The sequence below is a fragment of the Strongylocentrotus purpuratus genome, unplaced genomic scaffold (genome assembly GCF_000002235.5).
Source record: "Strongylocentrotus purpuratus isolate Spur 01 unplaced genomic scaffold, Spur_5.0 spur5_scaffold_14, whole genome shotgun sequence".
Taxonomy (NCBI): Eukaryota; Metazoa; Echinodermata; class Echinoidea; order Camarodonta; family Strongylocentrotidae; genus Strongylocentrotus; species Strongylocentrotus purpuratus.
This window is the reverse complement of record NW_022145599.1, coordinates 1,444,404-1,460,414: the sequence shown is the minus strand read 5'-3', so window position 1 is coordinate 1,460,414 and position 16,011 is coordinate 1,444,404. Positions and strand designations below refer to the sequence as shown.

The window sequence follows — 16,011 nt, the reverse complement described above, 5'->3', positions numbered from 1 at the left end:
TAATAAATAATCAATATCAATCATAAAGCCGGAAATAGTGAGCACGAAAACAATATATGAGGGTCAATTGCCAAGAGACGAAAGGGAAAAAATTATAGTAAGAAAGAAAGAAAATCAGAAAGAAAGACAGAAAAAGAGGCAATAGGCAGGGAGAGAAAGATTGCGAAAAGTATAAAAAAACAGAGTTACTATATTTTTCATTTCTACCCGTCTTTTGGTTGTATCTGATTTCAAGCCGTGACATCTTTGATGTGTTCCTACAGCAGAACCTGACACACAGTGTGGTAGTTCTCATTGCACATGCTATTTTCCCACTTCTCACTCTGCAACCCAACGGCGACACAATCATGTTGATTTCCTCCACTCGGCTCGTCATTGTTCCAATCTACACGAGAGAAATGATTACAAATAAAGATATCTTTGATACTGTTGTTCCATAGCATGACAGTAAAATTATATTTCAAAATATGTCGTGGAAGACGCATATTAGTGGGCACCCATAGGGAATTCGACACCATTCTGGTGTTTACCCTATAGGTGCTGTCCATTACTAGGATTAGCCTTCAGTTTCTTGACCGATAGGCTTTATGTAATGCTCTGCTTTATTGGTAGAATTCGATTGGATAATATAGATTAGACAACAATTAAGACTATATGGCGATAATTGACAACGAGAAATAAAAGGCCTTTTTTAGAATATAAAATATGAAAACATGATTGAAAAATTATACCATTTACAATATGTCGACCATTGTAGATTTAGTGAAATAAATGTTAAGTTGGCAGGGGTGGCATATCGCAACCGATCACTTTCTGGCCTAAAGTCTATTCCCATATCCTTGTGTTTTTAACACCATCACATAGTCTCTCAAGAAATAAAATCAAGGGTAATTCAATACCACATTATACTGCTATAGGCATGCCTATATAAATCGTGTTCTTGTCACGTAAGATGTCATTTTAATGTTCGCATGTTTGAATAGGTGACTAACAAGGCTCTTGAAATTGCTTAGGTTGATTTTCTGAAAGTTTTTTGGGATCGTTGTAGGGAAAATATAGTTAAACCTTATGTATCAAAGTTTTAAGCTATCAATAACCTGCTGTATACCCCCGACATTCTTTTTTCAAATCAAATTGTGTTAATCGTAATTGTTTATTAGCTGTTGACACTCAGTGTCCCCTCAGGGTCCCCTCTGTAAAAGAGCTTTGTTATGCTAACAACGCTGAGGAGGGCCATCCCTCCGTCTTCTGTGTGTCTTTATGATTGTAAATGTTATGTTGATGTTTATTTAAATGACGGAAAATATACAATACAATACAATACAGTGTTTGGCATGTCCAATGTTCCAAGAGAAGTCCATTAAAACGGGATATTAAGCCTCGTCCTGATATGACACGACAAATCAGCGGCGGTCATTTTAATTGTTTTAATGGCGTAAACTGTGATACGCTTCACATTATAACATATCGCTCACTGAATACGCACAGGAGCTATGTTGTCTGCAGATGCTTATAATTTATAGCCCCACTGTCCTACTTGAAGCTACTTGCTCCCTCTATAAAGAAAACTTCCCAAATCGGTGCCTGTTGGTCCCCCATGATCCTCTTTTTCTTATGTTAGTTGAGAGCTGAGTTAATGAGATAGCCACCTGTCAGTGATCTCGCTGTGTGGTCTAATCCCTTCTGGCCCAGTAGTAATGACGGTCTTTAAACAAAACAGAAAAAACGTCCAAAACACGGTGGCTTTCTTGCGGCAGTTTACAACGTGATGTGAACGATGATGCGATACTTACTCTCTTGAGCGGCAGTATGTAGAGATCCTGTACCGTCCACGTCACAGATGAGCGTACCTTCATTTGCCGAGTCACTGCAATTGATCCAGACCTTAGTACTAAGTGAAAATAGATTCTCGATTTTTTCGAAATCGGGATCGTTATCATTAAATAGTAGAGACGGGTCCTTTTCTCCTGTTGCAGTGGTGACAAGACCCATGTTGGTGCAGAGATTTTTGGCTTCTTGCCAAGATCGTTCGCCTGTAGCAAGATGGTAACACTTGGTGGATGAGCATTTCCAATTCAAATCTGCAGAGGATTAGGAAGAAAAACATGAACTAGACTTTAATTCGTCACTTAGACGAATTAGGTGATACGAATGATAATGGTTAAAAAAAAGAATAATGCATTACACGATATATTATTTTATAAAATGCTTCTCCCATTATGATCTATCCATATGTCAAGATTAAATTGTGTCTCCTTGATCATCATGGATCTAGGGAAGATATGTTGAGACGATATATGACCATTGACCCTTTGCAGTAACCTTTGACTCTAATTTACATCATGAAGAACGCATTTTGACGATTTTTATCTTATTCAAAGAAATGATCCCGGCATATGATCGAAACATAAAGTGCACACTGGAGATATCTTATTCTCTCAGCTACAACATACTCGAAGCTCAGCGAAAACAAAGCTACAACAATGGAGATATTGCTCACGAAAGACGGAAATGTAGAATCCAGTTTTGAGAAAAAGTCATGTCCCTTAGAGAATGCACGCAAAATGTGAACAATTGACATGCCTCCTTTAATCGCAAAAATACGCCATGATGCTTTTGTCAAACTGAAAAATTGTGGATACTGCATTTGTAGAAAATAGTCTCAGTTAGAACATATCAAATTTGGAAGAGAAACAATCAATATTACAGAGATACAATCAATTTTCCTAAAATATGCAAACGTCATAATATGCAAATTGAAATTTTGAATTCGGAAGCCATTATGATGACATTATGAGGTAATTGAGGGTCAAATGAGACATGAAATCATATTTCCAACTCATAATCTATCCACATGTAAAAAATATTGGGAGTTCCTATCTATGAAATCATATTTCCAACTCATAATCTATCCACATATAAAAAATATTGGGAGTTCCTATCTATTCTGAAGAGTTACAACGAATTTCGTATAGGCATGTTTTTGCCCTTGTATTGGGGAAAAAGATAACGCAGATCTGCGCGTGCTGTCAACTTTGACGGACGCTCAATGCGTTATTAAAAGGTGAACAAGTAATCAAAATGCTTGGAAAAATGTGCCAAATACGATGACAGAGAAAATTTGGCGATTCTATGTTGCAAGATGCTAGTACGCGCAAAAAACGCGCGCCCATGTGCGTGTTCATGATTTTTTTTTCGAATGCTCCATATGGCCTGAAACGTACGCCAAAAAAAATTGGGATGATTTGGAGTATTTTAAATTTTTGCGCGCGCGTAAACGCGCGGACGAACGCGCACGCGCGCATTTGCGCACGTCTAATCATGATAAATATGAATGAAAAATGGCTTTCCGTTATGAAGATATGATCATAAGTTGATTTTCACAAAATGGCGCCTGGATGACGTCACGATAATTTTGACTTTTTAAAAAGTCATGCAGTTCTAAGTTAGACTAAGATCTATCATCATGGCAAGTTTCATAATGATGGCTTTATTCAGTCTTGAGATATTTTGCGAAAAAAATTATGGCAGATTAATAAATAATAAATAAAGAAAATCTTGACGAAATCAATAGGTGATACGTAGACTTCGTACGTATCACCTAATAAGATGGTTATTTTTTGTCCAATGTTCGATTATAGAGCTGAGGGAGGAGCAATTCACATTTGCTAAAAATTGATATCATCCAATAAAACAATTATAGCCAATGCCCATTCCCATTCTTGCCCATATAGACTATAGTCTTTTCTATAGTCGGGGCTAGTACTACCCTGATTTCCTTATCTTTCTATGCTCATTACTCAGCCAGTATACACTTTCTTCCAAAATTGTTTGGCACATGACATTTATTTGTAATCTTGAACATTCCGTGTAAGTTTCGTTAAATTCTGTGAGAATTCATTTTTTTTTTTTTTACCAGAACTCAAGTTTATCTTTAAACTCCCCTGCAGGTTTCATAAGAACAATTATTTTTGAATCAAAGGCTAGAAATGTTTTTGGTGGCTGTCGGCATGGTTTGGTGCATGGTGATTTATGAAGTACGAGCTCTAGCTCACACGATGCTTTTATCTAGATCATCACAACGTAAGGTTGTGGTATAGAAAGCAGTAGAAAGAGGGAGGAATAGGGAGGCCACACCGCCCATGATTAATGCCCATTGTTTTCACCATGCGAGCCTGACATCTAAGATTATATGGGGGTAATTTGGGATAGCCTAAAATGAGTTTGGCTGTGACACTAGTGTGCCCTTCATGTATTATATTCTCAATCACAAAATGCACATTACCAAATACTCATGAACCCTGCCCAAATCATCAAAACCAATTTTCGGGGAAAATATAGGACATTATAATGTCAATACTAATTGGGAATTTAGAAAATTATTTCGTATGAATTATAGCTTTCTGATCGAGTTGCGAAGTAGTATTTGTCTTTAAAACTCAGATTTATCATTATCCCATTTCCCAAACCGTTTTGATCTGGTTCTTTGATCTTTCTACTTTTATTATAAATAAATTACGGGGTTAATTGTATTGGAAAAAGCTTCAATATGAAAGCATTTAGTATTGACTTACCAGCTGGTAGGACGCTGAGTGTAAACGAACAATCTGTGTTAGTCAGTCCATTATTATCAGTCACAGTGTAGGTAACTGTGATTGGATTGTCAACAGAGACTTCAACTCCAGACTGATGGTCAGAGACAATGGATTGAATCCCAGCTGCATCAGTAGCTGTTGGTGGTGTCCATGTGAAGGACTTGGTAGTAGTGTCAACAGGAACAGTGATTGTCTCGTCTGAGGGACATGCACTGACAACAGGAGGATCTGTATCCGCTGAAATACCAATATCATGCAAGAAAAGTATTTAAAATACATTCATATTTATATCAGTCTGAATATTTTGCCTTTGACCATAACATCAGTCACAATAAAAATTTATATTTTAATGAATTTATTTGGAAATCTTCTTGACCAAAGTCATGTTCTTTTTCTAATCCTTAGAAAACAGTCAATACCTACCTTCTTGTCCGACGCTGAGGGCAAAAGAACAGTCTGTGTTAGTCAGTCCATTATTATCAGTCACAGTGTAGGTAACTATGATGGGATTGCCAACAGAGACTACAACTCCAGACTGATGGTCAGAGACAATGGATTGAATCCCAGCTGCATCAGTAGCTGTTGGTGGTGTCCATGTGAAGATATTGGTAGTAGTGCCAACAGGAACAGTGATTGGCTGGTCTGCGGGACATGCACTGACAACTGGAGGGTCTGTATCCGCTGAAATACCAAGATAATGCAAGGAAAACATTAACATTTGATCCACAGGCATGTTGTAACCCCACAGTTTCTACAACTTTGATTATCTTCATTCCGACAAAAGAGAAAAGGTGTGGATATAATGAAAAAAAATGAACTTCGTGATTGGTAGCGCTCTAAAGCTCACAATTCCTAACTTGATGAAAACTACTTTTTTCTTTCTTTCTTTGTCTTAGTTGTAATCAGCTAATGTAACTCTTGTATACAAGTACTTTTTCGTTTTATGACTTCCCATCTCCTTTCATAATACGCAAGGCAATTTGTTCATATTTATGGAGGGATTAAATTTCAAAAGGGACAGTTTTGTCATAGGTGAAGGTAAAGGGCATTCATTTTCTAGTAGGTTGAAATTGATCAATAAACTGAGCCACATATAAGATGAAACCTTGTAATCCTAAATATTAGAGCAATCGCATGAGTACAGCAGTATAAAAATGATATACCTTAAAAATAGTTCATTATATGAAATGAAGTACAAATATGTCCAATACCTTCTTGTAGGACGCTTAGAGTAAAAGAACAGTCTGTGTTATTCAGTCCATTATTATCAGTCACAGTGTAGGTAACTGTGATGGGATTGTCAACAGAGACTTCAACCCCAGACTGATGGTCAGAGACAATGGATTGAATCCCAGCTGCATCAGTAGCTGTTGGTGGTGTCCATGTGAAGGAATTGGTAGTAGTGCCAACAGGAACAGTGACTGTCTTGTCTGCGGGACATGCACTGACAACTGGAATGGTCGTATCCGCTGAAATACCAAGATAAAGGAAAACATTTTGATCCACAGGCATGTTGTAACCCCACATTTTCTACAACTTTGATTATCTTCATTCCGACAAAAGAGAAAAGGTGTGGATATAATGAAAAAAATGAACTTCGTGATTAGTAGCGCTCTAAAGCTCACACTCCTAACTTGATGAAAACTACTTTTTTTCTTCTTCTTTGTCTTAGTTGTAATCAGCTAATGTAACTCTTGCATACAAGTACTTTTTCGTTTTATGACTTCCCATCTCCTTTCATAATACGCAAGGCAATTTGTTCATATTTATGGAGGGATTAAATTTCAAAAGGGACAGTTTTGTTAAAGGTGAAGGTAAAGGGCATTCATTTTCTAGTAGGTTGAAATTGATCAATAAAATAATGAGCCACATATAAGATAAAACCTTGTAATCGTAAATATTAGAGCAATCGCATGAGTACAGCAGAATAAAAATGATATACCTTAAAAATAGTTCATTATATGAAATGAAGTAAAATATGTCCAATACCTTCTTGTAGGACGCTAAGAGTAAAAGAACAGTCTGTGTTATTCAGTCCATTATTATCAGTCACAGTGTAGGTAACTGTGATTGAATCGCCAACAGAGACTACAACTCCAGACTGATGGTCAGAGACAATGGATTGAATCCCAGCTGCATCAGTAGCTGTTGGTGGTGTCCATATAAAGATATTGGTAGTAGTGTCAACAGGAACAGTGACTGTCTTGTCTGCGGGACATGCACTGACAACTGGAAGGGTCGTATCCGCTGAAATACCAAGATAATGCAATGAAAACATTAAAATTTGATCCACAGGCGTGTTGTCACCCAAAATTGTCTACAACTTTGATTATCTTCATTCCGACAAAAGAGAAAAGGTGTGGATATAATGAAAAAAATGAACTTCGTGATTGGTAGCGCTCTAAAGCTCACAATTCCTAACTTGATGAATACTACTTTTTTTTTTCTTTCTTTGTCTTAGTTGTAATCAGCTAATGTAACTCTTGTATACAAGTACTTTTTCGTTTTATGACTTCCCATCTCCTTTCATGATACGTAAGGCAATTTGTTCATATTTATGGAGGGATTAAATTTCAAAAGGGACAGTTTTGTTAAAGGTGAAGGTAAAGGGCATTCATTTTCTAGTAGGTTAAAATTGATCAATAAAATAATGAGCCACATATAAGATAAAACCTTGTAATCCTAAATATTAGAGCAATCGCATGAGTACAGCAGAATAAAAATGATATACCTTAAAAATAGTTCATTATATGAAATGAAGTACAAATATGTCCAATACCTTCTTGTAGGACGCTTAGAGTAAAAGAACAGTCTGTGTTATTCAGTCCATTATTATCAGTCACAGTGTAGGTAACTGTTATGGGATTGCCAACAGAGACTACAACTCCAGACTGATGGTCAGAGACAATGGATTGAATCCCAGCTGCATCAGTAGCTGTTGGTGGTGTCCATGTGAAGGAATTGGTAGTAGTGCCAACAGGAACAGTGATTGTCTTGTCTGCGGGACATGCACTGACAACTGGAGGGTCTGTATCCGCTGAAATACCAATATCATGCAAGAAAAGTATTTAAGAAAAAATTATATTTATATCAGTCTGAATATACTGCTTTTGACCATAACATCAATAAAAAATAAAAGTTAATTTTTGATTAAATTCTTAATTTTGAAATCTTCTTAAACAAATTCATGTTTTTTTTTCACTGCCAGAAAAACATTCGATAGCTACCTCCTTGTCCGACGCTGAGGGTAAAAGAACAGTCTGTGTTAGTCAGTCCATTATTATCAGTCACAGTGTAGGTAACTGTGATTGGATTGCCAACAAAGACTACAACTCCAGACTGATGGTCAGAGACAATGGATTGAATTCCCGCTGCATCAGTGGCTGTTGGTGGTGTCCATGTGAAGGAATTGGTAGTAGTGCCAACAGAAGCTGTGAACGTTTGGTCAGGGGGACAGGAGTGGACCTCTGGCAGGGTGGCATCCACTGAAAGATCAAATTGACGTTTTTGTATATGGTTAAATAATAATAATAATATTCGGCTCTTGTAGTGCATATCACATATCTCTTCCAAAGAGGTTTTGAAATGTTTACCCCGGCTTTAGCATGGCTGGCACTACGGCACTCTTGCAATTCAAGGAATTAATTTTTCCCAGCTAGGTACCATTTACCTGACCTGGGTCGAGAGTGGCAAATGTAGATTAATGTCTTGCCAAAGGATATAGTGCCACGGGGGATTTGAACCGCGGACCTTGCGATGCACAGTCCGGTGATATATCCACTAGCTTATACCACGACGCCTCTACGATTTATCTTCAAAATTGTAAATTGAATTTAATCTAAAGTCTTTTAAGATATCATACAAACTTAAGCTCGTAAATACATACACTTACTGAAACGTATGAAAATTGGGCAATTTCATGATTTATTCGACTTCAGAAAAGCGGTTGAAATTAGTTTATATTGTATGAATGATCATCTCAGCAGCACGTATTATTATTAGCGCTGTTTGGGGGTGAAAGCATGATGCCATTTACCAAAATGCACTGTCAGAGTGTCAAGTAATTCCCCGTCCAATAATCTATTAACAAAGGTAAATATTGTTTTGCTATCTATTCGTTAACTTTTGTATCATTACAGAATATTTTTTTCACTCATAAGTATTATAAAAAAGTTTGGAGTATTGGCCGTTATTTTAATCTCTTCAGGTAAGGGCTTCCGAATAAAATTATTACTTGAAAATCATGAGATGGGATGTTTAAGCCGTAATTAGCAAATTTGCTTTTTATATTAATCAACATGACTTCGATCACACGGTGATTCTTGTTCATTGAAATTCAGTTATCAAACTATTGTGCAGTTTTGTTTATAATGAATTATTATTATTTCTTTCTTGCAACCAAACGTTGGATTTCAAAAACAAATGTAAACAAGCAGATAATATCAATACTAGAAATAATTTACACAATGAAAGTGTAGAGTTTGATAAATAATAGATAAATAACAAGTTTTAGCTACATCAATCTATTACACAATATCAAATAAATCCGTTAGCTTATGGCATACGAATAGCACTCAAGGTTAGTGAAAATTGCAGGAATTATTTCAAAATGTGATAGGGACCCGGGGGTGGGGTACTCACATATTAAGACATACGGGGGTGTGCCGCTCTAATGGGTCATTTGTTCTAAAAAAAAAATCCCTAAACAAGGGTACCATTTTTAACAAAAATATCCCAAAACATGGGTCCGTTTTTTTTAATTTCCAAAGACAAATTGCGAAAAATGGGCTTTACTCCGAGAAAAATTTGAATTCCACTTTATGATAGTCCTATTAGCATGATAACAAAAAATATTGTAAGATGCAGGGGCGTACGCAAGATTTTTTCAAGGGGTGGGGGGGGGGGTTAACATTTTGAAATCAGCCCGCCGCTGAATAAGCGGGGGGGGGGGTAAGAGGACATTTAAAAAAAAAAAAAATTTGGTCTCTAAATTTGAAAATTTGACATTTTGCTCCGTAGGGGGGGGGTAAGGTCACTTCTTTTTAGGTCAGTCATTGGTTGAAAAAAAATCCAACAAAATGGGGGGGGGGGGGTTGCTCAAATATACACACATAATACACATATACAACAAAAATAAAGGGGGGGTTAATCCCAACACCTCCCCCCCCCCACCCCCTTCATACGCGCCTGACAAGATGGATGAATCAAAACCTAATGTGACAGGTATAGCAAATCGGTGTGCAATCTGAATCACAACAGGGAATAGAAACCACGATTTCAGAGGACACTTTTTTTGGTTTTTTTTGGTCTCGAAATTTGAAAATTTGACATTTGCCCCGTTGGGGGAGGGGGGGGTAAGGTCACTTTTTTTTTTAGGTCAGCCATGGGAATGAATTTTTTTTTTTTTTTTTTTTTTATTATTTAAAAAAAATAAAATAAAATAAAAAAAACCTAAAGGGGGAGGGGGTTTAGGTTTTTTTTTAGGGGGGTTTATACACATAAAAATACCAAAGCGTAGGCGCCTGTCGCTGCTTAGGCATTGTTGGATATATATAGCGAGGGCGCAAGTAGCTACAAGTAGGCAGTCCCACTTTAAGGAATGTAGCCATGCCGATATCTCTTAACTAATATGGTAATACACATGCAAATGAATGAATGAATGAAATGAATTAACCGAGTATGAATCATTCACCCATCAGCTCGATTTATTCAACATGCTCTTTAATGAATGTCATTAACTTGAGTACCATTCTTCATCAACAGATTAAAGGGAAAGTCAACCATGTATATTAATTTTAGTTCTCAGTGGTCTATATCGTTCAAAAGTCATCGTTTATCAATATTTAATGAAAATAAAATAAGGTATGAATGAGTGAATGAAGTAAAAAAAGTTTTTTTTTCTATATGACTGAAAACGAAGAAGAAAAATGAATAAATGAATTCATTCAAGAATGTATGGATGGATGAAATAATCAATTATTTAATCATTACAAACATTCTTATTTAGCAAATCAAATAATGAAAAAAAAAAATTTACCTGCTGGTGACGTTGTCTGGCCAGGAATTTTGATCGTATCAGTCAAACCTAACAAACATTAAAATAAATTGATAATAATCCATTCAGACATTCTATCAACTCATATGCTCTCCGTCATCTATTAAAATGATTCAATTTTAGCTACCAGAAAAATTCATTTGTCTTTCCCGAAAGGTATATTATAGTCTGATACATGCTAAAAGATAAAGGAAATAACTCAAGACAGAAGAAAAGTATGGAGTGTTTTTCATGTTTAAAACCTGCTATACAGCTTTAAGCACGAGAGACTCGCATCTTCCTGGCATAACGTAATATAATAAATACGTTTATCCCATCAGTGCTGTTGTTCTTGACGGCCCTGCAATTATTATTACCTCTACAATTATCAGGTACCCATTTACACCTGGGTGGAGGGTGGAAAATGTGGATTAATGCCTTGCCAAAGGGTGTTATAATGCCGGGCTTGGATCTACCCTTGGATTGAGGGTCAAGTGAACGAACCACTATACCATGACACCTCTATAATTATGACACATGATCATAGAGGTATTTACAATTCATTCTCTGATGTATGCCGGGATGTATAGATGGAAACTTGTCGCGTCCCTTTACACTAAAAAATATTAAGTATATACATGCATATCCTTTCATGATTATGAATAGTTTAGCAAAAGTAGGAATGAGAATAGCCCTTATTTATCATGAGAATTCTTATGAACAACGGACATTTCAATAATACCTGGAAATGATGTAATGCTGACGAACAATCTCAATATAGAATAATTTAAAACGTATGTAAAACGTATGACTAGATGCTTGTACATATATTCCGTGGTAAACTGCCGAGGTTTACCGCCATCAAGTTGATTAGTATACCTTAAATGAAAACTGATACGAATAATTATTTAGCAAAAGGTGCAATGACCAAGGCCTTTTCAAACAGTGAATACGCCAAAACGGTAGAGAAAGTGTATGCCCACTTTCAATTAACCTTTTGATAGATGTCGGTTTAAGCCCTAGCAACGGACGCTCTCAGAGTAACATAACAACGACGACCACTTACATCTCTGCCCGGTGAATCCAGCGATACATTGACAGACGAAACCCGTCATCGTGTCCTCACACCAACCGTTTTTACATGGCTCGTCTAAACAGTCTACAGTAGTCGAGATGAAAAAGAAATATATTAAAAAAACACAGAATAGTTAAGAATGTACATCCTACCCAGAATGGTTCTGGAGAGTAAAAATTGACACATAATAATAATAACATAGGATAGGAAAACAGAGCATTCTATGGAAACAAAATAAGAGAAAGAATGAGATGTAGAAAAGGGCAAACTTATTTCAAATAAAAAAAAAGTTGTTGTCACCTTTACTTCTAGACTAACCCTGAGATGATTGGGATCAAACGCAATATTGTTAATTAGCAGGAGATCAATCGTGAAAATCGAATTTTGGCCCGGGTTTTCCGGAAGGCTACCGTGAAGTTTAATGAAACCCAGTGAGTGGAACGAATTATTTTCCTCGCGCCTAATTAACTTTTTAATACCATTAAGTATAGTATTATAAGTTGTAAAGGTATTTCATTTAATTTTTTTTCTCCACTGGTTTTCGTAATAGGTTTGAGTTAAAAGTGGCTTCGTCAGAGAAGCTTTTGATCAAAGCATTATACAGAAGTACACTGTCGCTCATATAGTTGGAATATTTTTGTTTTACCCCAATTTATGGAATTATTTTAAAAAATAATTTAAAAATAATAGATCTAGATAATAGTATACATTCTCAGATTTTTTTGAATAATAATTTGACAATGTGTGTTTTGCGTGACTGCTAAAGCATGTGTAGGCTACTATGCTTGTCAACTAGGGGACCTACGCCCTTAAGTCATAAATGACAGTAATGAGGATTAATGCCCCACAAAAGGGCACTAATATAGCACATCGACACGGTTGTGATACTGGGCCTCACAGTTACGAAGCCATTGCTTTGTCACTGAACCATGACTGTACGCAGCGGGGGCTAGGGTAGGGGCAGTTTCCATAAATTGAAGAAAAAAAAACAGAAAAAGCAATAAATTTTCAATAATTTATTGCATTTTACCCCGGTCCCCAACATAAAAAAATCCTCTGGACGGCCATGCATTATGGCTCAAGGAATGGGCACACAGAAGATTTTTTTATGTTGGGAACCGGGGTAAAATGCGATAAATTATTGGTGAGACGAACTTAAACGTTGTATGAAAACATGGAGAGGGCTCAGGCTGATTAAATGATTGATTAAAATTACCTTGATCATTTGCAATAGGAAATTGCTAAATTTCGATCTTTTCATAAGGGCGTAAACGTATTTGGGGGGTCAACAATTTGAAATTCTAAAAATAAATTAACACTTAAAGAAAAACTATATTCAGCTGTTGAGCTAATTTACATGAAATGAGAGACCACTCTCAAACACACGCACACGCACACACACAATATTATCTCTCTTTCTATCTCTTAATCACTCCCTACTATATTCTCTTAATCATGCTCATTACTTTCCGTTGAATAATTTCGTTTTTGTCTAACTCCAGCGCAAATAAATTGTCACTTGCATCTATAGAATTTTGTTCTTCTCCATAATAATGTGGGTTTTTTCTTTAACAAATTCTTAGTTATTCCACTATTTACTGTGAATACCAGGGGCGGAGATCCGGGGGGGGGGGGGGAGAGACGGGGGTGGCGGGGGGACACGTCCTCCCTCAATTGAAAAAGTGAAAAAATAGTGTATAGCAAATACTGAATAATGACTGCAACACACTTTCAGGCGCTGGAGGGCCCAAGAGTGCAGCGTTTAGACTAATACAAATGCACAAAAATCTCGCTCGATCGCTACGCTCCCTCGAATAACATCGTTGTAAAAAATAATTAAAAAAAAAAAAAAAAAAAAATCGCATTTCGTCCCCCCCCCCTCCCCGGTCATGAAAAGAAATCGCCGCCCCTGGTGAATACATACCTGAAAATCTACAGACTCGTTTCCCTGGTGGTATTGCATTATTCTCGTTTCTTTGAGAACACGCAGCAGGTGACAAGGTCGGGATCAGTTTGGGTATGGTCTGTAACATACCCATCACTGGATGTTCTCTCTTAGAACATACTTCAAACATCGGTAAGGTGTAGTTGAGATGGTAGCCATCCTCACAGGGGCTTTGCTTCACAGCTCGAACTATATTTACTGTACAAAAGAGATGAATAACAAAATATACCATCTGAATAGGCTCCATTTATATACTGAATATGAGAATTTTAATTTATTGACGTCAACATGGTTATCTAGCAATTAACTAAAGTCATTTTGTCTCATTTGCGATGCACTGTTTTGTAAATAAAACGAAAATATGAAATAAACTCAAGTTTTGTAGATTAAGACAAATAATGCTTATTTTTACAATTACACGTGACTATCATGATATTACAGGAAATTGATAATAGTTTCGCTTTCGGAGATAATTGAATTGGTGTATGAAAAACCGGTGAACCTTATTTCATCAACTTCAAACACTTTTTCGCCATTGAAAGATCACTGCTATCCGTTTTCAAGATATTGAATATGATGGGAACAGTTCAGTTCAGTTTATCAATATCATCATTTCGCAGCCTGGGCTGAATTGCATGACAATTTACAATTAAAAACATCTCATATTTCTTTCACAATTGTTTCAAATAATACTAGTTAAAATACTATGTAATTAACAAAGACAATGAATTGTCACCAATACTTAGTTCACTTTCTAGTGACAATTCACAATATTAGCATTAAGTATAATTCAATATATATATATATATATATACAACAATATTTACATTAATACTATCATGTAATTTGGTTTTGCATCATTCAGTAGAGATTGGGTAAATAAGTAATTGATAAGGTATTTTAGTGCTTAATTGAAGAACTTGAAAAATAAACTTGTTGATACCTGTAAATGCTATGGTTATTACCCATGTTCATGCTTTGATAAGCGATTAGGCCCCTGAAATTATAATTATATTTGAAATATGTTCTGATTTCAAAATATATATCAATAATAAATAAATAATTAAATAGTGACACCGGTTTTGTCAAAAAGATTTTTGCGTTCATTATTCTCAACAATAAGTGAAAATGATAATATTGAGAACAAAGGATGCTCCAGAAAGTTAGGATATATCAAAACGTATTACATCTCAAAGGATTACCCCCCCCCCCTAGATACGCCACTGGGAGATGGGCTTGAGTGTTTGTTGTTTTTGTTTTTGTTGTTTTAATACAAAGAGAAGATAAAAATGTTCATATGGTGTAAATGTATCAAAGCAAACAAAAGTTATGTCCATCTATTCCTTTTTATCATTTAAGTAAAACTAGGTAAAGAATGTTTATCACTTACCTGTTGTTAAACACACAAGCATGTTAAGAAATAACACGATTCGTACCATGTCGACTTTCTAGGAAAACAAAAAAGGGAAAACAATATTTATTCGATGAAACTTTTGCAATAGAAAAAATGTTTCTGAAATATATATTTACTTAATATAGACACGGAAGGAACGATGATTTCAGCGATGGTTTGCTACTCTACGCTATACCTTAAGATTAAATAGGGGGAATTTTTTTTTGGAGGGTTTTAAATTTGGGACTTATAATCTGACATCTATTTCTGCTATGATCCGAAGAATTATACATTGATAGAAAACATTGATTTAAAGGTGAGATAGGGAGCAAAGAAGAAAATAAAGCAGATTAGAAGAAATAACATTAATAAATGCTTACAATTTGGCAAACCTGTGTGATATACTGTCACTGTCATAGGCAGTTCTGTCCGCCGGCAACTTCAAGATATTGAGTGATGTATTTCCTTTTCCCGAGTGGATGCAAGAATGGATTATTCTGTGTTTATCCTATGATACGATCGGCTGCGAAAATCAGTCAATTACCGTTTAGATCCTGATGATAATGATGCAATGGCAATCATCAACCAGGCTTGCATGGCTAATCATGCAACCCGGCCTTTCCATTCGACGTGACAAACTGCAATACAGGTGACTCGCTAATCAAACACTACCTCACCACGCACTTACACACAAAACCGCACACACCCACTTATGCGCGCCCTGCTTCCCAAATAGCTAATATTTCCCCCCACCAACATCTATTCGTTATCCTGCTTACAGAGATGAAAATGATAATACATTTTATCGAAACACAGATTGAATCGAGATTTATCATTTCCATTTTGAATTTGTGAACTGATTATACAGTTAAACTTCAAATGTGTCTCCTTAATTAATGTACATCTTTTTTTCGCAGCATAATTATGTACCCGGGGGGGGGGGGGCGGATAGCATCACCCTAAAGGTGT

At 36.1% G+C, this 16,011-nt stretch overlaps 2 protein-coding genes across 2 annotated transcripts; both read right to left on the bottom strand.

Annotated features, from left to right (window-relative positions):
* Nucleotides 1-257: 257 nt before the first annotated feature.
* Nucleotides 258-5,328, bottom strand: LOC115923698 (hyalin-like). The gene is made up of 4 exons (XM_030984920.1): nucleotides 5,019-5,328; nucleotides 4,575-4,832; nucleotides 1,794-2,081; nucleotides 258-385 (listed from the first exon to the last, which is right to left on the bottom strand). Exons 1-4 carry the CDS (start codon nucleotides 5,326-5,328, stop codon nucleotides 258-260), a joined length of 984 nt encoding a protein of 327 aa, XP_030840780.1.
* A 431-nt stretch (nucleotides 5,329-5,759) lies between these two features.
* Nucleotides 5,760-15,709, bottom strand: LOC105438482 (hyalin-like). Its single transcript, XM_030984919.1, has 9 exons — nucleotides 15,423-15,709; nucleotides 15,040-15,097; nucleotides 13,629-13,847; nucleotides 11,696-11,788; nucleotides 10,633-10,680; nucleotides 7,823-8,080; nucleotides 7,375-7,632; nucleotides 6,585-6,842; nucleotides 5,760-6,064 (listed from the first exon to the last, which is right to left on the bottom strand). The coding sequence occupies exons 2-9, from the start codon at nucleotides 15,086-15,088 to the stop codon at nucleotides 5,760-5,762; spliced, it is 1,488 nt and encodes a 495-aa protein (XP_030840779.1). The 5' UTR covers nucleotides 15,089-15,097; nucleotides 15,423-15,709.
* Between the last annotated feature and the right edge of the window lie 302 nt (nucleotides 15,710-16,011).

Bases quoted from the DNA above. Each gene is read 5' to 3' on its own strand.
- LOC115923698 (XM_030984920.1), bottom strand. From the start codon at position 5,328: ATGCCTGTGGATCAAATGTTAATGTTTTCCTTGCATTATCTTGGTATT. The intron at 2,082-4,574 runs GTAAGTCAATAC...AATCCTCTGCAG, and splicing joins ACTCAGCGTCCTACCAGCTG to ATTTGAATTGGAAATGCTCA. The intron at 386-1,793 runs GTAAGTATCGCA...TCTCTCGTGTAG, and splicing joins ACATACTGCCGCTCAAGAGA to ATTGGAACAATGACGAGCCG.
- LOC105438482 (XM_030984919.1), bottom strand. From the start codon at position 15,088: ATGGTACGAATCGTGTTATTTCTTAACATGCTTGTGTGTTTAACAACA. The intron at 11,789-13,628 runs GTATGTATTCAC...CGACTACTGTAG, and splicing joins ACGAGTCTGTAGATTTTCAG to ACTGTTTAGACGAGCCATGT. The intron at 6,065-6,584 runs GTATTGGACATA...TTGGTATTTCAG, and splicing joins TCTTAGCGTCCTACAAGAAG to CGGATACGACCATTCCAGTT.